General features: G+C 45.7%; 1 protein-coding gene across 1 annotated transcript in view; it reads left to right on the plus strand.

Annotated features, from left to right (window-relative positions):
- sgsm2 (small G protein signaling modulator 2) overlaps positions 1-27112 on the plus strand; it is a 239368-nt gene that overhangs the window by 196294 nt on the left and 15962 nt on the right. The window contains exons 12-17 of the mRNA XM_080210376.1: positions 14172-14325; positions 17978-18042; positions 19176-19321; positions 20505-20633; positions 21555-21737; positions 24413-24850. Of these exons, the coding sequence (XP_080066502.1) occupies positions 14172-14325; positions 17978-18042; positions 19176-19321; positions 20505-20633; positions 21555-21737; positions 24413-24850 (1115 nt within the window). The remainder of the gene's footprint in view (positions 1-14171; positions 14326-17977; positions 18043-19175; positions 19322-20504; positions 20634-21554; positions 21738-24412; positions 24851-27112) is intronic.

The following is a 27112-nucleotide window of genomic DNA, read 5'->3' on the forward strand; positions in this document are numbered from 1 at the left end:
TCTTTGGGCAGTAACTATTAACTACCACCACTTAGCTGCCAGCCGATCGGTCTCTGTCGAGGATGATGAGGAAGACGAGGATAGGCTACATGAAATGATTTCTATGATCTGCTCACGGAACCTCACAGCTCCTAAAATGATGAAAGGTTTTTATGCAGTTTGGCCTAATCACACTTGAAGTGATATGCAAGATATGCAGTGCACCGTACAGAGTCTCATTTCAAGGTTCAACAGTGTTGGCATTACTGACGTTAAAGATACCAAAATTCTTTCACCTGCTTGAATCTTCAGTACCCTGGCCTTTCTGTCTCTCAAAGTTTATCTTTGTTTCCCCGTAGATTAAGACTCGGCAAGCTTAACTGGTTTGACCAAGGAAAGGTCAGGCACAATCTCCGACTGTACCAGGGCAGCTGAGTGGCAGTCGGGTTGCTGTCAGCACTCTTTGCTCGGAGGGTGGGACAGTTGGGCCTGAACTTCTGCCTTTGGGCAGCAGGATGGCACAGTGGTTAGCACGGCGCCAGGGACCGGAGTTCAATTCCGGCCTCAGGTAACGGTCTGTGTGGAGTTTGCACGTTCTCCCCGTGCCTGCGTGGGTTTCCTTCCACACTCCAAAGATGTGCGAGGTAGCTGGATTAGCCATGCCAAATTGCCCCTTAGTGTCCCAAGGTGTCTAGGTTAGATGGATTAGCCATGGAAGATGTGCAGGGTTCCAGGAATAGGGCAGGGGAGAGGTCCCCTCTGTCACAGTGTTGGTGCAGACCCAATGGGCCAAATGGCCTCCTTCTGCACTGTAGGGGTGCTATGACCTCCAGCTTCTATTACCCTGGGTGCTGTCCAGTGACCCTCTGCTGGAATGGTGCAACTATAGACAAGGGGGAGGAGGTGGCTTGGTGATGTTCTCACTGAACTAGTAATCCAGAGAGCCAGGGTAATGCTCTGGGGATCTGGGTTCGGTTATTATTGGCTGTTGTTTTAAAAGCCCTTCAGGGAAGGAAATCCTGCCAGTCTGACCCATATGTAACTCCAGATGGAATATGGTTGCCTCTGAAATATCCTAGCGAGCCACTCAGCTCCAGGGGCAACAAATGCTGGTCCAGCCAATGAAACCCACATCCCATGATTGAATAACATAACCAATACCTTGCGTTTCCGTAGCATCTTTACCTTAGAAACTAAACCGGCACGTTGGCACAGTGGTTAGCACTGCTATCCCAAAGGACCAGGAACCCAGCTTCAACTCCAGCCTCAGATGACTCAGATCACGTTCTCTCCTTGTCTACATGGGTTTCCTCTGAGTGTCACAGAGTCGTAGAGGTTTACAACCCAGCTGGTCCATGCCGCCACTAAGCTAGTCCCAATTGCCCGCATTTGGCCCATATCCCTCTATACCCATCTTACCCATGCAACTGTCTAAATGCTTTTTAAAAGACAAAATTGTACCTACTACTTCCTCTAGCAGCTCGTTCCAGACACTCATCACCCTCTTAGTGAAAAAATTGCCCCCCTGGACCCTTTTGTATCTCTCCCCTCTCACCTTACTCCCCTATTGGAAAAGATATTGACTATCTAGCTGATCTTTGCCCCTCATTATTTTATAAATCTCTATAAAGTCACCTCTCAGCTTCCTACACTCCAGGAGAAAAAATCCCATTCTATCCAGTCTTTCCTTAAAACTCAAACCATCAATTCGCAGTAGTGTCCTAGTAAATCTTTTCTGCACTCTTTCTAGTTCAATAATATCCTTTCTATAATAGGGTGACCAGAACCGTACACAGTCCTCTGGTTTCCTCTCTCAGTCTGAAAGATGCACTGGTTAGGTGCCCTGGCCATGCTAAATTCTCCCTCAATGTACCCGAACAGGCGCCCAGAGTGTGGTGACTAGGGGATTTTCAAAGTAACTTCATTGCAGCGTTAACGTAAACCTCCTTGTGACACTAATAGATGAACTTAAACTAGTAAACTGCCCCAAAGCCCTACACAGAAGCATGACCAGAGAAAATGTAACACTGGCCATGAAAGTGATGCTAGGCCCAAAACTTAGTCAATGTGGGTGAGAACAGCAGATCTGTTTATTTATTTTAAAAAGTTTGTTTATTTATTAGTCATTACATTAACCCTGAAGTGAAGTTCCTGTGAAAATCTCCTAGTCGCCACACTCTGGTGCCTGTTCGGGTGCACTGAGGGAAAATTTAGCATGGCCAATGCACTTAACCATCACGTCTTTTGGACTGTGGGAGGAAACCACGACACCCTAAGGAAACCCACGCAGACTTCACACAGGCAGTGACCCAAAGGCAGGGAATTGAACCCAGGTCCCTGGCGCTGTAAGGTAGCAGTTCTAACCACTGTGCCACCATGCCACCTGTGTAATATGCCCCAAAGTCATACTTTCTATTTAGGCAGAGAAACATACAGCTGTCACTGGATGAGGTGGCACAGTAACACAGTGGTTAGCACTGCTGCTTCACAGCTCCAGGGACGTGGGTTCGATTCCCGGCTTGGGTCACTGTCTGTGTGAAGTTTGCACATTCTCCTCATGTCTGCGTGGGTTTCCTCCGGGTGCTCTGGTTTCCTCCCACAGTCCAAAGATGTGTGGGTTAGGTGGATTGGCCATGCTAAAATTGCCCGTTAGTGTCCTGAGATGCGTAGGTTAGAGGGATTAGCGGGTAAATATGTCGGGATATGGGGGTAGGGCCTGGGTGGGTTTGTGGTCGGTGCAGACTCGATGGGCCAAATGGCCATTTTCTTCACTGTAGGGATTCTATGATTCAATGAGGGGATAGAGTGGGTGACTGACTTTAGGCAGGCATTACCTCAGTATGCAATCAATATCTTTGAGACTGGAGAGAATTGCCAAGGGAAAATCAAATTAATGTTCACACTGGGTTGACTGAAATATTACACTTTCATCTTGAAGAAACGGAAAGGCTAAATCTAAGCCAAAAGCCAATGAGAAAGTACAATCCTATTCCACAATCAGCAACTTTAAACTAGAATAGTTGGGATTTCTCGATTTATTTTGCTAACAATTTGCCACCCGTCATACGAGTGCTTAATCACACTAATGTAAGTGAGCAGTTGAAAATTTCCACACCATCACACTAACAAAAAGTGGGTGTGGATTTAATTAATTACTTTCCTGTTCTTTTCTCCTCACTCCCGCTCCCAAACACCACACTCTGACCTCAGCCACTCTCGTTTGAATAATATCCAATATTTGTAGCAAAAATGCAGGAACACCCCCCACCTCCCCCCCATCTGACTTCACATCATCAGGTGGCACGGTGGTTAGCGTTGCTGCCTCACAGCGCCAGAGGCCCGGGTTCAATTCCAGCTTTGGGTCACTGTGTGGAGTTTGCACATTCTCCCCATGTCTGTGTGGGTTTCCTCCCACAGTCCAAAAGGCATGCGGGTTAGGTGGATTGGCCGTGCTAAATTGCCCTTTAGTGCCCAAAGATGTGGAGGTTAGAGAAATTAGCAGGATCAATATGTGGGGTTACAAAGAAACTAGAAGCAGATGTAGGCCTTTCGAGCCTGCTCCAACATTTATTTTGATCATGGCTGATCATCAAATTCGATATCCTGATCCCACCTTCCTCCCATATCCCTTGATCCATTTTGCCCCAAGAGCTATATCTAATTTCTTCTTGAAATCACACAATGTTTTGGCCTCAACTACTTTCCGTGGTGGTGAATTCCACACATTCCCATGAGAATGTTTGGCTGCTACTTTCAGTTTTAGATGTACAGGTTAGGTTGATTGGCCATTCTGAATTGCCCCTGAGTGTCAGGGTGATTAACAGGGTAAGTATGTGGGGTTATGGGGGTAGGGCCTGGAAGGGGATTGTTGTCGGTGCAGGCTCACTGGGTCGATCGGCCTCCTTCTGCACTGTAGGGATTCTGTGACCCCCTTGCAAAGCACAGGCCGGGTGAATTGTGTGCAAACATCAACTTGCAATGTGACTTTATTTTGTCAATGTTCCGGTGAAGTAGTTTGGGTTGGAAGGAGGATTGTGCTCGGTGGGGGGAATGGGGGGTTTGTGGGGGATTGGTACAGAGGAGGGAGCTCGGTCCAGCACAGTGCAGTAATGTGGCACAGTGGTTAGCACTGCTGCCTCACAGCACCAGTGAACTGGGTTCGATCCCAACCTCGGGTCACTGTCTGCGTGGGGTTTGCACATTCTGCCCATGTCTGCGTGGGTTTCCTCTGGGTGCTCCAGTTTTTTCCCACAGTCTGAAGATGTGTGGCTTAGGTTAATTGGCCATGCTAAATTGATCCTTAGCGTCAGGGGGACAAGTTAAGGTAAATGCACATACCTGGGTGGGATTGTGGTTGGGGTAGGCTCGATGGACCGAATGGCCACCTCCTGCACTGTAGGACTGTATGATTCCGGTTTCCTCCCACAGTCCAAAGCTGCGCAGGTTATGTTGATTGGCTGTGCTAAATTGACCGTAGTGTCAGGGGGCTTATCTAGAGCAAATGCATGGGGTTATGGGTGGGATTGTGGTTGGTGTAGGCTCTATGGGCTGAATGGCCTCCTTCTACACCGTAGGATTCTATGATTCCAAAGATGTGCGGGTTAGGTTGATTGGCCGTGCTAAATTGACCCTAGTGTCAGGGGGCCTATCTAGGGCAAATGCATGGGGTTATGGGTGGGATTGTGGCTGGTGTAGGTTTGAGGGGCTGAATGGCCTCCTTCAACACTGTAGGATTCTAAGATTCCAAAGATGTGCGGGTTAGGTTGATTGGCCGTGCTAAATTGACCTTCGGGAGATTAGCGGGGTGAATATGTGGGGTTACGGGGATAGGGCCTGGGTAGGATTGTGGTCAGTGCAGACCGGATGGGCTGAATGGCCTCTGCCCGCACTGTCGGGATTCTGTGATTTGTGTGTGAGCATTGCTGGATTAACAGCTCCAAACCGCTCAAAGAAAGATCACTACATTCCTTAGGCATGTTGGTGATGGTTCCAAGGTAATGCCAACACTGTTCCTTCCCATTCGCTCACTGTTATTTTTTGATTTTTTGCAACATGCTTGAACTGTGCATGTGGCCACAGACAAACAACCAAACCAAAATCCTCCGACTAACTTAAGATGCTGTTCACTGTAATTCTTCACCGAGTGATTCTTTTTTATCTTCTTCACCCTCCCCACCATTCTGGTTCCTCAGTTTATCAGGCAACCTTTCATCGGATTTTATTTTTGTCTTTAGGTTCTGTGAGGTTCTGTTTTCACCAGGTTCTTATCACACTTTGCGCAAACCAAAAAACTCAAACTAAAAAACAAAAAAAAATTTCAAATTCTTTAAATTCCGCTGCACTGAAAAAATTATTTTTGTAACTCAACCAATGAGAAGCTGCAGTTAATGATACGCCGGCCACCTGCTTCTGAAGAATTAAGGTGAAGAGCATTTTTTTAGTTACGATTTTGTTTTATTTTTTACAATATATTTCTTTTCCATTTTAAACCCAGCTCCCTGTTTGCCTGCTTTTTCCCTTGATACGAGGATCTGTGCTTCTTTTCGTTGTCTGGAGTGTAGTTGTGTGATCGTAGCCTGCCTTTGCATCGATCCTTTCCGCTGTGCTTGTTTGAACCCCTTTTTATTTCCCTCCCTCCGGCCTCATTCCTCCTTTTTGCTGCTAGATTTAATTGCATGTGGAATTTCACAATCGTGTGCTCTCCCTCCTCGTGCAGAGAGAAATATCGCAGATAATTCGGGAGTGGTCCCCAGGCAGTCAATATCCAACAAAGAGCTCAGCTGGCTTCCCCAAGCCAGGGCGAAACGCCAGCACCTTCTAACTGCCCTCTGAACTCCTGAAATTGGACAACCCCTCCCCACTTGTAATCACTCCTAGATGTTCGTGATGCTGACTGCATATGTGATGGGGTGACTTAAGTACAAATTCTCTGTGTCTACTTCTCAACTACACTCAATATTGGTCAATGCACGATGAAATCCTCTGAAGGAATCCGTGGAGGTTCTGTTCTCGGTTGGAGTTGATTACCAGAAAATTCTATGTCCAGTTTACGCTGTGGATTAGAATACGGAAAGACTGAAATTTTACTTTATTGTCAATTATCAATCTAGCTGCTTTCAATTTGTGTCACTAAATGCATGTTGTGTGTACAACAAGTTAAAAGCTTTATGCTTTAAAAAATGCAGCCAAAAAAAAACACATCATTGCTCTAATTTTCTTTTAACCTTTTCTGTTTGGTTTCAATAATTGCATCTGTAAAATGCCTGCGGGAATGTGATTAGTACAGGCTCTTAACCTGAGCGTCCATCCAGCCCCGTTTAGGTCCTGCAGTTTCAAGAAGGGAGACAGTAGAATTTAATTTGCAATTCTGAGTGAGGTGACTTGTCCCAGTGCAACATGTCAGGAGAATCTCTACAACTTAGACATTTCCTGGTTCAATGACCTGGTCTCCGAGGGTCAGGATTGCTGTGACCTCCATTATAGAAAGAGATTTCTTTTTTCTGACACACTCTTCCCGACTCCCCGCGCTTGCTGATTCATGTTAGTCTACAGACTAACCTATGGTACGTGTGACACCGAGGTAGCTGACAATGACAAACTGTTCAGCACTGCAGGCTGTCAGCTGGGCCAGGTTCTCTCAACTCGCCACACACACCACTCTGTGATATGGACATGCCAGTGTTGGACTGGGGTGGACAAGATGAGAGGTTGCACGACAGCCGGTTATAGTCCAACAGGTTTATTCAAAATCACAAGCTTTCGCAGCACTGCTCCTTCATCAGGTGAAGTCTATTTCCACCAGAGGTGACTGGACAGTAACTGGGTGGCACGGTGGCACAGTGAATAGCACTGCTGCCTCACAGCTCTAGGGACCCAGGTTCAATTCCCAGCTTGAGTCACTGTGTGGAGTTTGCACGTTCTCCCCATGTCTGCATGGGTTTCCTCCAGGTACTTCGGTTTCCACCCACAGTCCAAAAGACGTGCTGGTTAGGTGCTAAATTCTCCCTCAGTGTACCCGAATAGGCACTGGAGTGTGGCAACTAGGGGATTTTCACATTAACTTCATTGCAGTGTTAGAAGCAGGCAGGTTTTTGATATTCCAGCACACCTGCAGACCCATAGTAAGGCACTGTTACCCTAAAAGGGTGCGATAGGCTGCAGGGTTTATATTGCAGCGGGGGCACCAGCCAATGCCTCAATGATATGGAGGAAAATGCAAAGCAAAACATCTGAAAATATTCAGCAGGTTAGGCAGCACCTGCGGAGAGAGGAAAGTGAGAGTCAACATTTCAGGTTCACATTTAACCCTGAAACCCTCTCTCCAAAGATGCTGCCTGACCAGCTATGGCTTTCCGGCATTCTCTGTGTTCCCTCCTGGACAAGAGCTTGTTTAGTTCCCACCAGCATCTCAGAGCTAAACCTTCCGGATTACAATAAAAATACAGCTTGGCTGCGGGGGGAAAACCGTGGATATCGAATTCGCCTTCCAGGATAAAGGGGCCAATTCAGTTGTGTAGAAATGGGGAGACGGTTGACAAAATAAATCTGGACCAAATGGTAGAAACGCAGAAGAGATTTTAATTATTTTGAGGCTGGGTAAGGTGCTGTAATCAGTTGCAAACATGATGAGATGGAGACTCATTCTTCTTGGCCGTTACACGGAATCTGAGTTCTGGCAGCCAATATCCAGTAGTCTATGGAGATTGAATTGATTTCAGTTGGGTTTCTATGGCTAAGCTACATAGGTTTTAGTCCCTGTTGGATAGGTATTAGAAATATAAGGCAGGGCTCCCACTCCTGATCACTATAGAGTGACCCCTACGGCTGAATACATGTATAATCAGACCTGCCTGTGAGTTTATTTTTCCCAAATGTGAATCACTTATCAGCTTTCGCTCCTTATGCTTTGGCAATATACTATAAAGGGTGTTGGCCCCCACACAATTATACCCACAATACAGTCAGCATGAACAAAGGAATACAACACAGGGGGAGTATAAGCAGCACCGCCAAAGTGTCCCGGTGCCTTTAATATCTAGATTGGCCTCAGGATCAGAAGAAGCCTCATCTTATTTGAGCGCTGTTTCCAATCCAGTCCAAGATCATTGAGGTCAGCTTTCTGATTAACATTGATGCTCCGGTGAAGATCAACAAATCAGAATTGAGCTTGGGCCCTTGCTCCTGGTGTTTGACACTCGTACGCTGCACTTTCCTTTTGGGCAACGGGGCACGAGGTCCCCACTCAGAACGCCTCAGAGATTCAATTCTTGCTGAGCAGAAACCTGACACTAACCCTTCTCTGGCACCCGTATTAAACCTACAGTTCATCATTGTGGTGATAACTGGAAAATTAGTTGGCTGAGGCATCCCCTTCTCGTCTGACATGGGACTAAAGGAATGAAGCAATCTGAGTGACACAAGAGGGCCATGTCGGGTACAGAAAGGGAAGTCTAATTAGAGTAGCTCCTGACTGAGACGTGCCTGACACATTCATTACAAACTCCAATAAAACATTCCTAATAACGTTCCCATTCCCATAGAACATTCCTAATATTCCTATTTTTAAAGGATAGGCTTGCAGACAATAAAGATGCAAACAAACAAGAGGTTTATTGACTAGGTGTTTACTCTACGGGCTGTTAGGATAGACTGCCCATATGCCCATTCAAACGGCCGATAATATCACCAGGATATCACGTGATGGGTCCCTTTAAAGTGACCTTGTTCCAACTGGGAACAACATGAAGTAGAATCATAGAATAGAATCATAGAATCCCTACAGTGCAGAAGGAGGCCATTCGGCCCATCGAGCCTGCACTGACATTAGTACCACAAATTGGCTCAATCACTCGGACCTTGCTCTCGAGTTACCTTCAATGAATGTTTCATCGTCAGAGCAAACCGTTCTCCCAGCCCATTTGTGTCAGGACGATAAGAACCGGATCGGATGCGATGAATCCCGTTCTCCTTTAAATAGTTTGTTCGTTCTCTGCAAAATGAATTGCAGGCCCATTGTCACTCACAAATTATCCAAGGTAACCAAATCATACCCAGTCTTTCTGCATAATTAACAGCATAATTAAGGGCCCCACACACCCCAGACACACTCTTCCACTTTCTTCCGTCGGGGAAAAGATACAAAAGTCTGAGGTCTCACACCAACTGACTCAAGAGCAGCTTCTTCCCTGCTGCTGCCAGCTAATTTCTGAATGGACCTACCTCGTATTAAGTTGATCTTTTTCTCCAGCCTAGCTTTGACTGTAACACTATATTCTGCGCCCTCTCGTTTCCTTCTCTATGAATGGTATACTTTGTCTGTCTAGCACGCAAGAAACAATACTTTTCACTGTATACTAATAATATATCAAATTTATTATTCCCTCCGAGAACAACTGTCTTCACAATGGCGACTTCAGGCCATTGAGTGTGTGTCTACCACAATGAGAAACATTCGCCCTTCGAATGGTCCAACAAAACCTATATGAACTCTTTGCCATGGTTCTTCTGGACATTCCCACAGGTGTAATGTTGCTAGTGGCAACAGGTTCTACATTTCTGCACAAGATGAACACATCACCGCCTTCTCCTCCATGTTGTATCAAACCCTGGACACCGTAAATAGCCTCTATACTTCCTTCATCCTTACTGTAGCACAGTAACCTTTATGCAGTTGGTTTTATACACAGTTCCTTAATAATGGTGGAACGCTGACTCTCATTCCCCAGAGGAGACTGCCAGTACAAATAGTTTGTGTCTTCGGGTGCCATATATCTTCAGTTCCGTGCTTGGTTTGCTCCCATGGTCTTGCCCGTCACATCTGCCCAGTCATGGATCATTTCTGGTGCACTTCTTAACTTGTCCTGCAATTGCGAGAGTGTTGCTCCAAGTAGAAAATGTTTCCACTCAAACTGTTTATTGATGACTGGATGGGTACAGATAATCGGGAGAGTCCATCAACATTCCCGTGGAGATTTCATTGAACGTATTTTATTGTATATGTGTGTGCTGTCAACAGCAATATCCATCTCTGCGTGCGGCTCACCACCAGGGATGGAATCCTGATATTAGGCCCGAATATCATTGTCCGAGATCGATAACCCATTAATAAAGTAAATTTTCCCTCCATTGAGATATCGGTAGAACGATTTGATGCTGAAAATGATTCCGAGAGCTTCTTTCTCTATCTGTGCAGAGTTCATTTCTGCTCTTCTATTCAAGAACCTTGATGCAAAAACTATTGGCTTTACTTCACCATTGGCCATGATGTGAGAAACATCGCCCCCATCCTGTAAGGCGATGCATTACATGCCAGTTACAAAGATAAATTCAGATCAAAGCATTTCAGGAAACACTGACTTCGATGATGCATCCTTAGCTTGTACCCAAGGCGTCTCACACTGATCCACCCATTTCCGTTTCCTGTTTAGACACAATAAGTTGTGTAAATGCTTAAGGATAGTCACTCGATTAGGGACAAACCTTCCATCGTGGTTTAATCAGCCCAGGAAAGAACAAAGTTGATTGCCGTTTTGAGGTCATGGCTCTGATTTTTGAAGGCGATTTGTGCTGTCCATTTGCATCGATGACATGACCCAGATATTCAATAGAAGATTGGAAAAAAATCACATTTTATACCCTTAACTCACAATCTTCTATCTCTGGAGTGTGACATTGAGGTTGTGGAGATGTTCTTCCTTCCTCTTTTCAGTAACCGAAATATCATCTAAGTAGAATCGTGGAATAGAATCCCTACAATGCAGAAGGAGGCCATTCAGCCCATTGAGCCTGCACCAATAACAATCCCACCCTATCCCCATAACCCTGCATATTTATCCCGCTAACCCCCCCCGAAACTAGGGTCAATTTAGCATGGCCAATCAACCTAACTCACACACCTTTGGACTGTAGGAGGAAACTGGAGCACCAGGAGGAAACCCACATGTACACGGGGGAACATGCAAACTCCACACAGATAGTGACTCAAGGCGGGAATCCAAGATTGGAAAAATTCACATTTATCTTTCCGTATCCTTAATCCAAATCTTCTTGTTTCTGAAGTGTGAAGGTTATGGAGATGTTTGTCCTCACTCTTTCCAGTAACTGAGACATCATTTGAGTAATACTGGATTCCTTCTAATCTTTGATCCGTGGCACATTAGAACAACATAACTGCCAACGTGATGTCAAATGGAAGTCTTTTATAGTTGAATCGTCCTTTGTATGTCATCAATGCCAAATATTGTTGTGAACCTGAATCCATATTCATCTGGAGATATGCTTGACAGAGGTCAGTTAAAGTGTTGGTCTCCAGCCAACCCAACAAATGAATCCTCAATAGATATGATGTGGTGATGCTAGCATTGGGCTAGGGTGGGCACAGTAAGAACTCTCACAACACTGGGTTGAAGTCCAACAGGCTTATTTGGAATCACGAGCTTTTGGAGCACTGCTCCTTCATCAGGTGAGGTAAGTTCACACTTGTGTCTTTACCTACATATGCTGTGGTATTATCACTTAAGCCACAGACTAACCTATCTCTAATGGTGTCGTTCAAGACATTCCCGAATTCCCAATATTCAGCTAATTTCTTTAAAGTAGCTCCAAACTACATGATTGATTCACCTTCTTGTTGGTTACGTTTATGGAACTTGAACTTCTTGGCAATGACCAAAGCTTTAGGTGAGGAATGGCCACACAATAGACCCACTATCGCATCATAGGTTTTCAAGCATGGCTTTGCCGGCTGTACTTAGTGGTATTATCGCTAGTCTATTAATCCAGAAACACAGCTAATGTTCTGGGTTCCTGGGTTCGAATCCCATCACGGCAGATGGCAGAATGTGAATTCAATAAAAAAAATCTGGAATTGTGAATCTGCTGATGACCATGGATCCATTGTCGATTATCAGAAAAACCCATCAGGTTCATTAATGTCCTTGCCGACAGGAAATCTGACTTGGATTGCCTATTCCTGTGCCACCCTGGCTGATGCTACTTTCAATGAAGATCCCATTCATAAAAAGAAATGCCACCATTCTTTGGCACCCCTCGCTCACCAGCTTCGATGCATCAATGCTTACATGGTCTGGGCCTACATGCGGCTCCAGAGCCACAGTAATGTGGTTGACTCTCAACTGCCCTCCAAGGGCAACTCGGGATGGGGAATAAATGCTGGCTAGCCAGTGTTGCCCAAGTCCTACAATCGTAGAATCCTACAGTGCAGAAGGTGGCCATTTGGCCCATTGAGTCTGCACTGACTGCAATCCCATCCAGGCCTTATCCCCATAACCCCATGCATTTACCCTAGCCAGTCTCCCTTGCGCTAAGGGGCAATTTAGTATGGCCAATCCACATAACCAGCATGTCTTTGGACTTTGGACGCAAATGAATAAAAACAATTAATAAAAATGCCAGACGTCTTAGAAGATTGAATGTGATCCCCCCCCCCCCATTGTACTCAGGAATTTTGGGGCTACACTATCTGCTGCAATTTTATTCACTGGAACAAAAGCACCAAATCTTTCAGTATGTGAGTCCATTCGCTGGTCTCCTCATACTGTCCCACGGCACCAAGCATTGCTGCCATTTTTACTATGCAAAGGGCTTGCATAAGCACATTGTGCCACTAAATATTTTAACACTACACCTGTTTCTTTTTTAAAACAAGGTACACCTGAGCTCAACCTGTTTCCTTCCAAACCTTGTACCCACCCCCTCGAGCTCTAAACGTGGTGTTGCAGGGTACTTGTTACTCTCTGTACTGTTCCAGACCTTTCCAGACAGAGCACGTCCAAGCTTATTTTCAACATTGTCCAAACTTGGTTTCTTTGAGGGCTACGACTGTTAGCTCAGCTGGTTAGAGCGTGATGCCAATAATGCCAATGCCATGTGTTCGATCCCCGTACTGGCTAAATACGATTGCCTATTGCTGTGCCACCCTGGCTGATGCTACTTTCAGTCAAGATCCTTTTCATAAAATGAAATGCCACCATTATCTGGCACCCCTCCCCCACCAGCTTCAGTGCATCAATGCTTTTTTTAAATTTCTTAAGTCTTCCTGGATATCTGCAGCATAGCCCGATGATCATAGAATCCCTAAAGTACAGAAGGAGGCCATTCGGCTCATCGAGGCTGTACCAACCACAATTCCACACAAGCTTTATTCCCATAACCCCACAAATTTACCCTGCTAATCCCCCTGACCCCAGGGTCACTTTACCCTAGCCAATCAACCTAACCCGCACATGGACTGTGGGAGGAAACCAGAGCACCTGGCAGAAATCCACGCAGACACAGGGAGAACGTGCAAACTTCACACAGACAGTGACCCAAGCCGGGAATCGAACCTGGGTCCCTGGCGCTGTGAGGCAGCCGTGCTAATCACTGTGCCACCGTGCCACCCTCTTATTCCTCCTGATTTCTGAAATTCTCTTTGGGGTGTTTACAGTGCGGATCAACCACCTCGTCGCCAGTTTTCTTTGTTATGTTTTTAAAGGATAGGCTTGCCGGTTGCCAAGGTACGAACAGACAAGAGCTTTATTGCGAAGGTGTTTGCTGTACAGGCTGTTAGGATAGACTGCCAGTCTGCCTACGCAAATGGCCAATGAAGTCTTCAGGACATCACATGATCGGTCCCTTAAAGTGCTCTTGTTTCAACTAGTAAAAACATGAATACGCAACATCAACTGCATAAGTACCCTGTCCAACGCACCCTGTGTAAATCAACTCCTGCCTTATTCTCAAAGATAACATTTGAGAAGAAAATATGAAATTGTTAGGAATCCTTTTTTAAGTGACAGTTTCAGAGAGTCATCAAAGAGGACATAGAATAAGGCAGCCAAACACTGAAACGACTTGGTTAAATTTTGAATCTTGTCCCCCATTAGTTATGTTTTTAAAGTGGAGTACAACTTGGAAATATTTTTTTTTGGAAACTCTTAGGGTGGGATTTTATGGCCTTGCTCATCCTGTAACCGTAAAATCCCGCCTGAGGTCAACAGACATTTCTGTTATGCATCGCTCGTCCGCTCCGATTCTGTGGAGGGCGGGACAGTAAAATTCCAGCCTTTATAACCTCTCATTCAACATCACACAGAACTATCTAATCCAAAACAGCCAGTAGTACTTTGCAGTATGTTCGTGGGGGCAAAGTGCACCTAAAATGCAGGCCCAATTTCGCTTTTTTTTTCCAGATCCCAGTGAACTGTTGGAAATGCACGGATACAGTGTGACGCAGTTTCCTTGGCAACTGGGAGACCTGTGTAGTCAAGCCTCCTCTTGTTTATCCTGCTCCACCAGTGGATCTCCCTATGACATGCCCAACTGCTGCAGCTGTGGAAATGACAGGTAAACAGAAGTGTATGACGATAGTGTGTACCTGAGTGGAATAAGGACAAGTTAAACGTGCCGGCTTTACAAAAATAAGATAGCATTTACTTTTAATTACAATAGTGACTGACTGGTTAACACGATACCAATAGTCATAGAATCCTACAGTGCAGAAACAGGCCATTCGATCCATCGAGTCTGCACCAACCATAATCCCACCCAGGCCCTATCCCTATATTATTTACCCACTAATCCCTCTAACCTACGCATCCCGGGACACTAAGGGGCAATTTAGCATGGCCAATCAACCTAACCAGCACGTCTTTGGACTGTGGGAGGAAACCAGAGCACCCGGAGGAAACCCACGCAGACACGGGGAGAACATGCAATCTCCACATTGACCAGGGACCTGAGCCAGGATTTGAACCCAGGTCCCTGGAGGTGCAAAGCAGCAGTGCTAACCATTGTGCTACTGTGCTGCCCTTAAAGGAAAAGGGAGGATAAAGAAAGGAAGAACTTGTACTGACAAGCAAGTATATTAGTTATCAGCATATAAGGATATATAACCAATTCATTACTTCCTGGGTAATATTGACTTATCATTTTGTTGGTAAGCACATCCATTAAGGGGAGGCAGTGGCGTAGTGGTATTATCACTGGATGAGTGATTGAGAGCCTCTGGGTAATGCTCTGGAGACTTGGGTTCAAATCCCACCACGACAGATGTTGAAATTTGAATTCAATAAAAATCTGGAATTTTTTTTTGTTGTTCATTCATGGGGTTTGAGTGTCGCTGGTTGGCCAACATTTATTGCCCATCCCTAGTTGAGACATTGCTGTGTCTCTGGAACCACATATAGGCCAGACCAGGTAAGGACGGCAGATTTCCTTCCTTAAAGGATATTAGGGTGAACCAGACGGGTTTTTCCGATAATCGACAATGATTTCTTGGTCATCAGTAGATTCTTAATTGCAGATTGTTTTTATTGAATTCAAATTCCATCATCTGCCGTGGCGGGATTTGAATCCAGGAACTGTTAAAATCCCCCAGTCGTCCCACACACCCGGCACCTGTTCGGGTACACTGAGGGAGAATTTAGCATGGCCAATGCACATAACCAGCACGTCCTTCAGACTGTGAGAGGAAACCATAGCACCCGAAGGAAACCCACGCAGACATGGGGAGAACAAAAAACAGTACAGCACAGGAACAGACCCTGCCCACCAAGTCTGCACCCATCACTCTGTCCTATATAGACCAACTGCCTGTATCCCTCTGTTCCCCAGCTGTTCTGCCTCAATGTATCTGCCTCAACTACCTCACTTGGCAGTACATTCCAGGGCCCCACCACCCTCTGTGTTTAAAAACTTCCCCCGCACATCTCCACTGAACCTTCCCCCCCGCTTTACCTTGAACTTGTGCTGCCTTGTAATTGTCATTTCTGCCCTGGGAAAAATCTTCCAACTGGTCACGTTATCTATGCCTCCCATAATTTTATAAACTTCTATCAGGTTGCCCCTCAGCCTCCGTCTTTCCAGGGAGAACAAACCCAGTTTCTCCAATCTCTCCTCATAGCTAATATCCTCCATACCAGGCAACATCCTGGTAAAACTTCTCGTACTCCGTCCAAAGCCTCCACTTCCTTCTGGTACTGAGACAACCAGAATGAGACACAGTATTCCAAATATAGCCTAACCAATATTTTATACAACTGTAACATAATTTGCCAACTTTTATACTTAATGCCCCGGCCAATGAAGCCAAGCATGCCATATGCTTTTTTTCACCCTTTTTTCTACCTGTGCTGCCACGTGTAATGATCTGTGTATCTGTGCTCCCAGATCTCTCTGTGTATCTGTGCTCCCAGATCTCTCTGTGTATCTGTGCTCCCAGATCTCTCTGTGTATCTGTGCTCCTGTTCTATCAAACGTGTAAACCCCAGACAGACAGTGACCCAAGACAGGAATCGAACCCAGATTCCTGGTGCTGTGAGGCAGTAGTGCTTGTCACTGTGCCGCCCATTGCCCCCACTGACTCAAGGACTGGGGGAACAGTATGTAGAAACATGCTGGTTGGTGATAATGGGGGAAGCTAGGTGGGAAAAGCTAAACATCACATGAATGTAGAGGAAGTGAATGAAGATCGGTTATTGACTATGAGGTTAATTAGAAGGTGTTTGTTGGTGTTTTCTCCTCCTCTGTTGTGTCCAGGGTTTTATTTTATTCACTCACAGGATGCCGGCATCACTGGCAAAGCTAGCATCTGTTATTCATCCCTAATTCTCCTTTAGAAATTTATAGTTAGATTCACCATTCTCATTCTTGCATTGAATCTCCCCATGTGGTAAAGTGAGATTGTGTTCGCTTTAGAATTCCATTTGATTGCTTTATTTGAAGGAATGACAAACTGATGTGATTTTAATCTAATTCACTTTCAATGGGGAGGTGATGGCTGGGTGGTATTATCGCTAGACTAGTAATCAGCTAAAGTTATGGGGACCCTGGGTTCGAATCCCACCATGGCAGATGGTGGAATTTAAATTCGGTAAAGAAATATCTGGAATTAAGAATCTGCTGATGACCATGAAATCATTGTCAATTGTTGGAAAAATGCATCTGGTTCAATAATGTCCTTTATGGCAGGAAATCTGCCATCCTTATTCAGTCTGGCCTTCATGTGACTCCAGAGCCACAGCAACGTGGTTGACTTTCAACTGCCCTCGGGCAACAAGGGATGGGCAATAAATGCTGGCCAGCCAGCGATGCCCAAGTCCCAAGAATGAATTTAAAAAACTGACCATCAAGGGTCTTTTGTCAATGTACTCAAGTATTGACAAGATGCACATCCTACTGGTTAACAGTGCACTATATTCTTTGAGTGCTTCTCATTCCTCTTCTGAATCAATAAAGAACCAGTCTCAGTGTGAACAGTATATTCACTGTATTATTAAGGTTAAGGATCTGTACAGGTGAAATGCATTGATTGATAAGTATCTCAAACACATATAAAGAGAGACTTCCACTTAGTTAATCTTGTTCATTGATCCTCAAAACAGTATAGAAGAGATATTTTTGTGGCTGAGTTGGTAACACTCTTGCCTCTGATTCTGAGAGCGGGATTTACCTCCCAACCCATCACGTCTTTCACCAAGACAGCAGCGGCATGTCATTGGTCAGCGGTGGGGTATTCTGGTCCCCCCGTCGTCAATGGGGTTTTGCGTTGAATGCGCCCCTCGTCGCTGCGAAACCAGTGGCAGGGGGAAGGTTGTCGGCAGGACTGGAAAATCCCGTTAGCGTGAACAACCAGAAAGTTCCAGCCCAAATGTTGTGAGTGGAGGTCTCACTCCACGATCTGAACACACAAACTGGGGCTGATAGTCCAACACGGTATCGAGGGCGTGCTACAGTGTTGGGGGGCCTATCTTTCAGAGAGGTCCTGTGGGGCGGAGGGTAGCATTCCTGCCACTGAGCCCATGGCTTCAGGTTCGAATCCCCCTTGGGACTTCCCTAACAACAATTTACATGGCATATTGTGAAAAATCATTCTATAGGAAGCGATATCTCTCATAATGTGTGCCTAGAGTATGGAGAATAAACATGAATAGATAGAGAGGGAAATTGGTGCATAATTATAGACCTTCCTGCAAATCTTTTGATTCTTCTTTCTTAGGACTCCGTTAAAGATGCTTTGTGAGAATATGAAGAGGCAAATTGTTTCGAGAGCATTTTATGGATGTAAGTACACTGGAGCTATCGGAGTGAGTGATGGATGCTGTGGGAGGCAGTGAAAGATATTTCAAAATTATTTTCAATCCTTTTTTTATGATGAATTAGCTAAATGTAGATGATTCTGCGGCATCTACTAATGTCATTTGTTAATTGCTATCACTCATTAACAACGTTAACCAAATTGTACATCTAGATCATACATGGCTAAAAGAGGAGGCGATGGCCTGGTGGTATTATTGCGAGAGTATTAATCCAGAAACTAAGCTAATGTTCTGGGGATCCAGGTTCGAATCTCACCAAGGCAGATAGTGGAATTTGAATTCAATAAAAAAAATCTGGAATCTACTGATGACCCTGAAACCATTGTCAATTGTCGGAAAACCCCATCTGGTTCATTAATGTCCTTTAGGGAAGGAAATCTGCCATCCTTACCTGGTCTGGCTGACATGTGACTCCAGACCCACAGCAATGTGGTTGACTCTCAACTGCCCTCCAGGCCAACTAGGGATGGGCAATAAATGCTGGCCAGCCAGTGATGCCAACGTCCCACAAATGTATTAAAAAAAAGTGAGTACTAATCTGTAAATATAACACGTTTAATCTGGGATTTAAGTGAAAATCTCAGATATTAAAAGTTCTGATATGAAGCCGGAGAGGTTTATGGATCTATCCCTTATTGCTTCTGGCCACTTGCTTCTTAGAATTCCTACAGTGCACCAGGAGGCCATTCGGCCCATCGAGCTTGCACCAACAACAATTTCACCCATGCCCTATTCCCATAAGCCCTCGTATTTACCCCGCTAGTATCCCAGACACAAAGGGTCAATTTAGCATGACCAGTCAGCCAAACCTGCACATCTTTGGAGTGTGGGAGGAAACCGGGGTACCCAGTGGAAACCCACACAGACATGAGTTGAATGTGCAAACTGAGACGGACAGTGACCCGAGGCCGGAATCAAACCCAAGTCCCTAGCGCAGTGCTAACCACTGTGCCACTGTTACCGCTTGTTGAAGCAGTTTGCCAGTCCAGTTCAAGTCTTTGTGTACATGTGGTAGTTTATCGCTATTAGTGAAGAGCATCTGTATTGTTCAAAATAACTATAAAGTTGTCCTGAAAGACTTTGCCTTTCTACACACAGGGCTAGCGTACTGCCGTCACCTCTCTACTGTCCGCACACATCTATCAGCTCTCGTGAATCACACCATCGTCCCACCCGACAAGCCATGTGAAGCCTCCGGTGGTCTAACCGGAGAGGTCTGGAACAAATATGAGAAAGATAGAAAGGTAGGGCTGCCTGTTATTGATGCTGAGTGTGTCCAACTCCTCCACCGATTGAAGAGCCCAGTCGGAAACAATGAAATTGTGGCAGATAGCTCAGAAAGCAAAGGAACAACTAGGGTTCCTGCTTCTGAGTCAACAACCTCTCCTGAAACATCTGCACAGCAGGATGGAATGGGTTTGATTGAAGCTTTTAAAGTTTATTTATTAGTCACAAGTAGGCTTACATTAACACTGCAATGAAGTTACTGTGAAAATCCCCTAGTTGCCACATTCCAGTGCCTGTTTGGATACACTGAGGGAGAATTTAGCATGGCCAATGCACCCTCATCAGCAAGTCTTTCAGGCTGTGGGAGGAAACCGGAGCACCCTCGAGAAACCCACACAGACACAGGGAGAACATGCAGACTCCACACAGGCAGTGACCCAAGGCCGGAATTGAACTCCGGTCCCTGGCGCCATGAGGCAGCAGTGCTAACCACTGTGCCACCGTGCCGCCCATGTGGGGGAAGAAGTGGATATGGCATCAGAGTGGCAGTAAAAGCAATCACTGGAGGGTGTGAGATATGTGTTGGGTTCCAGCATCACCACTTCCACGTAAAATCACAGCGTTTGTCTAAACGAGCAGCAGAATCTTCTTTCTCTTTCTGAAGGCGCTGATTCATGGATTGGCATTGTTTTTATTCATTTATGGGATGTGGGCTAGGCCAGCATATATTGCCCATCCCTAATCACCCTCAAGAAAATGGTGGTGAGCTGTCTTCTTGAACCGCTGCAGTCCTGAGCTGTAGGTACACCCACAGTGCTGTTAGGGAAGAGTTTCAGGATTCCAATATATTTCCAAGCCAGGGTGGTGAGTGACTTAGAGGGGAGCCTCCAGGTAGTGATGTTCCCATCTATCTGCTACTCTTGTCCTTCCAGATGGTAGTGGTCATTGATTTGGAAGGTGCTGCCTAAGAAACCTTGCTGAGTTGCTGCAGAGCATCTTGTAGATGGTACACACTGTGCATCGGTGGTGGAGGGAGTGAGTGTTTATGGAAGGGATGCCAATGAAATGGGCTGCTTTGTAAGTGGAGAGTATTCCATCACACTCCTGACTTGTGCCCTGCAGATGGTGGACAGGATTACAATAACATAAATGGAATCATAACATGCCAGAATCATCATTGTGTGATACTTTTATTTCTAGAATTACAAGAAATTAGAGTTGCTCAGGCTGGTTTACTACGGAGGAGTCCAGCACGAGATAAGGAAAGATGTCTGGCCCTTCCTCCTAGGACACTACAAGTTTGGCATGAGCAAACAGGACATGGACCAGGTATGTGGTGACCATCTTTATTGGATCCCTTTTCTCTGCTGTGTGCTAACCAGACTTGAAGGAGTTGAAAGATGGCAGATGAGAGAATTCACAATCTCGCACCTCTGAGGGGTGCTCTTCTCATTGTTGGAATTAGGACCAGAGACTAAGGAAAAATAGCATTGCTTTGTATCTAATGTGTGATGTACCTGACATAGTAATCTTTAGTGACAGTGCGCAGCTAAAATGGGCAGGAGCTCCATATCCAACAACTGAATTCCTCCTATGATGAGTAAGACAAGTGATTTCCTGCTTTGTGAGTCTTTACAGGTAACCAAATCTTTACAGGTACAAGTAGTGCGAGTGGAGAGAGGTAAATCACAGGCTCTCACACTGTTTGTACCTGTAAAGACTTGATTACCTGTAAAGACTCACATTCCAACTATTCTTCACATTCCAAGCTGTAATTATCTTGCGACTGTGTCCCTGCCTATATATGCCATGTTTGTGAACCCACTTCTCCACTCACCTGATGAAGGAGCAGTGCTCCGAAAGCTCGTGCTATCAAGTAAACCTGTTGGACTTTAACCTGGTGTTGTGAAACTTCTTACTGTGCCTCCCCACGCCCCCGTCCAACGCCAGCATCTCCACATCAAGAGAAGTATTGTACTAGCCCCATAACAGCAACTGGAACAGGCTCAAGGGGTCAAATGGCCTGCTCTGTGCCTAACTTTGTACATCTGTAATAGAAAAGCAAGTTTAAGGCGGACATTTCCATATTCGCGGCACTTACACATCATGCTCGCGGTCATTACCGTTAATGATGACAGCACCCCACCATTCAGTGTTACAAGGACAATCACACCAGAATGTGGGCTGAAGGAAGTAGGTAACTTGGCCTGGGGGGTCCGCTGCATTGAACCCTCTGGTTTGTCCTTGCAGGTGGATGAAATCATCGCTGCCAAGTACAGAAGTGTGATGGCGGAGTGGAAAGCCTGTGAGTTGGTCGTCAAGCAGCGAGACAGGGAAACGCACTCGGCCATCCTGGCCAAATTTTCATCGGGTAGCAGCATCGACAGCCACGTGCAACGCCTGATTCACCAAGATTCCAGCATCAGCAACGACGTAACGTATCCCTCGCTGTTCACGTTTCTCGATTGCGCTGTTGATTAGCACTGGTTGAGTTCTTGAGACCTCAGACATTTTGTCTTCGCCCCCTGATGGGGGTGGGCAACAGGAGAAAAGCTGCACTTGCTCTCTGCCCGTGGTTGTCCTGGGCATGCGGCAGTCGCCCTCCCCTGCAGCCATTCAGTTTCAGGGGGAAGTAAGAGACAGTTGGGTAGTGCGGGACTAGAGTTACATGCGGGTACACAGGGCAAGGTTGGCAGGTGCCCCTATCAGATGGCATTGGGAAACCAGTTGGCATTTTGGACAATCTGCCAACTCTAAGTTTTCTATTATTATATGCCCACGAATAGGTTAGACAGAGTAGATTCAGAAAGAAAGTTCCCAATTGTGGAGGAGTCCAGAGCTCGGAGTCATATCTTGAAGATAAGGGGCAATTTTTTTTTATTCATTCAAGGGATGTGGGCATCGCTAGCAGCCAGCATTTATTACCTATCCCTAGTTGCCAGAGGGCAATTGAAAGTCAACCGCCTTGGTTTCCAATGTGGAGTGCCGTAAGCATAGACAAGGGTCATGGGTGGAGAGGGGACTCACAATGTTGAAATGGCAGCGCGGGCTCGTTGGGCCGAAGGGCCTGTTTCCCATGCTGTGTTGTTCTTTGTTCTTTGATCGATGGTTCTGGGGCCACATAGGCCAGACTGGGTAAAGACGGCAGATTTCCTTCTCAGAAGGACATTAGTGAACTAGATGGGTTTTTCCGACAATTGACCATGGCTTCATGGTCATCAATAGATTCTTAATTCCAGATTCTTTTGTTTAATTCAAATTCCACCATCTGCTGTGATGGGATTTGCCACTTACTTGCCTGACTGTTGCCCAGGCCTTGTTGCATATGGTCCTGGACTGTTCAGAGTCTGAGCTGTGAACGGTGACGGACATTGTGCGAACATTCCCTGACCTTTATGATGGAAGGAAGGTCACTGGAGAAGCACCCCTGAAGGTGCTGAGGCCAACTGGTGAATACAGTGATTTGTAAATTCTTCCCAGCAGCCAATTAGGGGATCAGCAACACTTAAAACAAATTCCTGATCAAAACTGCGGTGATGGAGAATACAGCTGGAGACTTTAGCATCCAATACGACATAGATAAAGAAAGAATTGTACTAATGGAGCATCCTTCACAATCTCAGGGAGTCCCCATGAAGTTTTTTCCTCTTGAGCGTGTAATGTGCAAACGTTACTTTATTAAGAAAAGGGGTTATTATTAAATTCAATGCATTTGCATCATTTCTTTCTCCAGCTTTGGTGGATTTTATATCTGAATTCAGTAATATTCTGGTAAAGAGGTCAAATCCTACCAGGGTAACTTGTGATGTTTGACCCCATATATCCGGTCATTTATATAGAAACGTAGAAACTAGAGCAGGAGGAGGCCATTCAGCCCTTCGAGCCTTCTCCGCCATCCATTTTGATCGTGTCTGATCATCCTACTCAGTATTCAGATTTCTCCGCCTTCCCCCCATATCCCTTGATCCCGTTAGCCCCAAGAGCGATATCTAATTTCTTCTTGAAATCACGCAACGTTTTGGCCTCAATTACATTGTGTGGTAATGAATTCCACACGTTCGCCACCCTCTGGGTGAAGAAATTCCTCCTCACCTCAGTCTTAAAAGACAGTGTCCTAGTGATATTATCACGAGACTGTTGGTCTGATTTTGTTTTTCCCCTTGCAGGGGGCTCTCCTTATCCGCCACCTGGTTGTTTCCTTTGCCCTCTGTTTATTCCATCTCCTTCCTGACTGCTGGTTTCCGGTCAGCAGCGAGGATTCCCCGTGCATCAACTCCAATCCCGGCCTACTTGAAGTCTCACGTGCCGTCAACACCTCTGTATCGCAAACATGGATGATCCATTGGCCTCACGCCAATAGCAAGCTCGCCAATGAGTGCGCCTTTGAGGATGTGAGGCCATCGTTCATCTGGTTTGGCTAAACCTAATAAAAATAAAATGCTGGAAATGTAACATTTTAATTATAGGCCCCTTATAGGATTCCAAATGATCCTGTAAGATAATTTCCTCAGAGATACAGTGATCCTAATCAGATATGGGGCGGAATCTTCCAGCCATTCACTCTGGCGGGATTCTGTGCTCCCGCTACAGTGAATGGAGATTTGCCTGAGCGCCAAATTTCTCCATCCTCGAGTGCTGTGGCAGTGTGAACGGCAGGTAAGATGGCACCCAGGGAGTGGAACGTCTTGTACACATTGAGGCAACACGGTGGCACAGTGGTTAGCGCTGCTGCCTCACAGCGCCAGGGACCTGGGTTCAGTTCCGGCCTCGGGTCACTGTCTGTGTAGAGTTTGCACGTTCTCCCCATGTCTGCGTGGGTTTCCTCCTGCACTCCAAAGACGTGTGGGTTAGGTTGATTGGTCATGCTTAGCGTCAGGGGGATGAGGAGGGTAAAAATGTGATGTTATTGGGGATAGAGCCTGGGTGGGATTGTGGTCTGTGCAGACTTGATGGGCCGAATAGCCTCCTCCTGCACTGTAGGGATTCTGTGATTGAGATTTTGTTTTTGATCTGTTGTATCTGCCACGAGAGGAACTTCTCTGCTGCACTGTTCATGTGCAAGCTCTCGGTTAGTTTGATGATGTCTCTCACTTTGATATCTTGTTCAGGTCTTCATCTCTGTCGACGAAGCGGACCAGGGGGACAAAGTCTTTAAAATGGCAAATGACGCCACGACGACGATAGCGAACCTTGAGACCCCGACTGCAGCCGTCGAAGAGAGGCCTTCGATAGAGTTTGACTCCCCGGATTCTGGGCTGCCCTCTTCGCGAAATTACTCTGTCACTTCGGGACACTCCCGAATCCTCTCCAGCACCGACGATCAAAGTTTGTGCCTGGAAGACGGCGTGTTGGAGGAGGAAGATAACACGGAGCAGCACAGGGTTGAGGAACAGACTGGCGATGTTAGCGAGCCTGCTTCTCAGAGGAAACATGTCCTGCAAAAGGCCGGAGCTCAGGACTCGTTGTCAGAGGAACAGCTGTGTACCCAGTTAGATTTGATAATGTCCGAGGAATGCAGCTCATCCTGGCCGTCGACAATATACACGGTCAGTGGGTTTCATTCTATTCTAACGAGACAATAGGTGGGATTTTACAGCCTCGCTCATCCTGAAACCTTAAAATCCTGCCTGAGATCAATGGGTGGCACAGTGGTTAGCACTGCTGCCTCACAGAGCCTGGGACCCGGGTTCAATTCCGGCCTCGGGCCACCATCTGTGCAGAGTCTGCACATTTTCCCCATGTCTGTGTGGGTTTCCTCCAGGTACGCCCAACTCTTAGTCTTAGTCTTGCCTACTTAAAGCATTACCTTTAACCACAGGTAAAGTTGGTTGCATTGCAAAGAATCCAAAGATGTATGGGTTAGGTTGATTGGCCATGCTAAATAGACCCTGGTGTCGGGGGATTAGCAGGGTAAATATGTGGGGTTATGGAGATAGGGCTTGGGTGGGATTGTGGTTGGTGCAGACTCAGTGGGCTAAATGGCCTCTTTCTGCACTGTTGGGATTCAATGATTATCCGCCCCTTGCCCGCTCCGATTCCTGTGGCGGGCAGGGTGATAACATTCCAGCCAATAGGTTAAATATAAAGTGTTCAGTGGAACTTTGTCCAACAAAAGGAAATAAGCCTCTTCCTTTCTGGTGTCTAAGTTCATCATTGAAATGAGTGGGCAGCTTTTTTGTTTACGTTTCACTGCGTCAAAGTATCTTTGTGCATTCTGGTACCTTTTAGTGAGCTGGACATAGTCGAGTGCATTTCAGTTCTTCCTACTCCCTTATTCCTTGTTTGAACTTTCCAAGTCAGCAATTGGATTGAGTCAATTTCTGGTATTTTTTTTTCCATGAGATGCGAGCATCGCTGGCACTTACTGCCCATCCCTAATTGCCCTTACTAAGTAGCATACTAGTCCATTTTAGAGGGCAATTGCTATAGTTCTGGAGGCATGTAGGCCAGGCCAGCTAAGCAAGTTCCTCCCGAAAGGACAAGAATTAACCAGATGAGTTTTTCCGACGATCCATGAGTTTGCTGAGCTAATGAAACTAACATTTTATTCTAGATTCATTGAGTAGATTTAAACTCGCTCAGTGATGGAGTTTGCCCTCTTCTCCCTGGCATATTAGGCTGGGTGATGTGGAGGTGCCGGTGTTGGACTGGGGTAAACACAGTAAGAAGTCTCACAACACTAGGTTAAAGTCCAACCAGTTTATTTGATAGTAAACCCACAAGCTTTCGGGGTTTGCCCCTTCGTCAGGTGAGTGGAGAGTTCCGGTCTCAAACAGAGCATATAACAGCACAGACAGTTTACAGATTACTGATTAAATGCGAGTCTTTACAGTTAACCTGCTATTCAAGTCTTAAAGATGCAGACAATGTGAGCGGAGATAGCATTAGGCATAGGTTAAAGAGATGTGTATTGTCTCCAGATAGGACAATAAGTGAGATGTTACAAGTTCAGGCAAGTCATGGGGGTTACAGATGGTGAACCCAAGATCCCGGTTGAGGCCATCCACTCACCCGACGAAGGGGCAAACCCCAAAAGCTTGTGGGTTTACTATCAAATAAACTGGTTGGACTTTAACCTGGTGTTGTCAGACTTCTTACTATATTAGGCAGGGTCTCAGGATACTAGCCCAGGAACATTCCCAATATAATACTATCTTCCATTTCCACTACCAACATCTTTCTCTGGGGATAGTTTCTGTTTCCTCTGAACTTATCTATCCATACCTGGTCTCATCAAAGTTCATGACATGACTGTGTAGCCTGCAACACCTTTTCCCCCACTTCCCCCATCATTATTTCCCAACTGTTAGTCTTAGTCTCCTTGCCTACTTATGTTCAGTCAGGGAGAGAATTCACTTTTAGAATTCAGTGAAGGATTACAAGGTATAGGATAAAGAAAGCAGAAAGGCAATGTGAGAGTAAAACTAACACAAGGCAGAAAACCTGATTCTTAAAGCTTATAAGGGTGTGCAAAAAGGAAAAATTTAGCACAAGTGTGAGAATGAGAAAGAGATACTATAATAGGGATTGGGAAGATGACAGAGACATTACGTTGCATTTGTCTCCTTGGTAGAAGATGCAAAAATATTCCAGAAACAGAGAGAATGAGGGACTTAAAGAAATTAATGTCAGTGAATCATATTTACAGATTAATGAATGGGACTAAAAGTGGACATTGTTTGGGTGTGATGGTCTACATCCTGGGGTTGTCTACAAGATTATGAGAGGTATGGGCAGATTGGATAGTCAGAAGCTTTTTCCCAGGGTGGAAGAGTCAATTACTCGGAGGCACAGGTTTAAGGTGCGAG

This window comes from Carcharhinus amblyrhynchos, chromosome 23 (assembly GCF_965287045.1).
Source record: "Carcharhinus amblyrhynchos chromosome 23, sCarAmb.v2.hapA, whole genome shotgun sequence".
NCBI classification, from domain to species: Eukaryota; Metazoa; Chordata; class Chondrichthyes; order Carcharhiniformes; family Carcharhinidae; genus Carcharhinus; species Carcharhinus amblyrhynchos.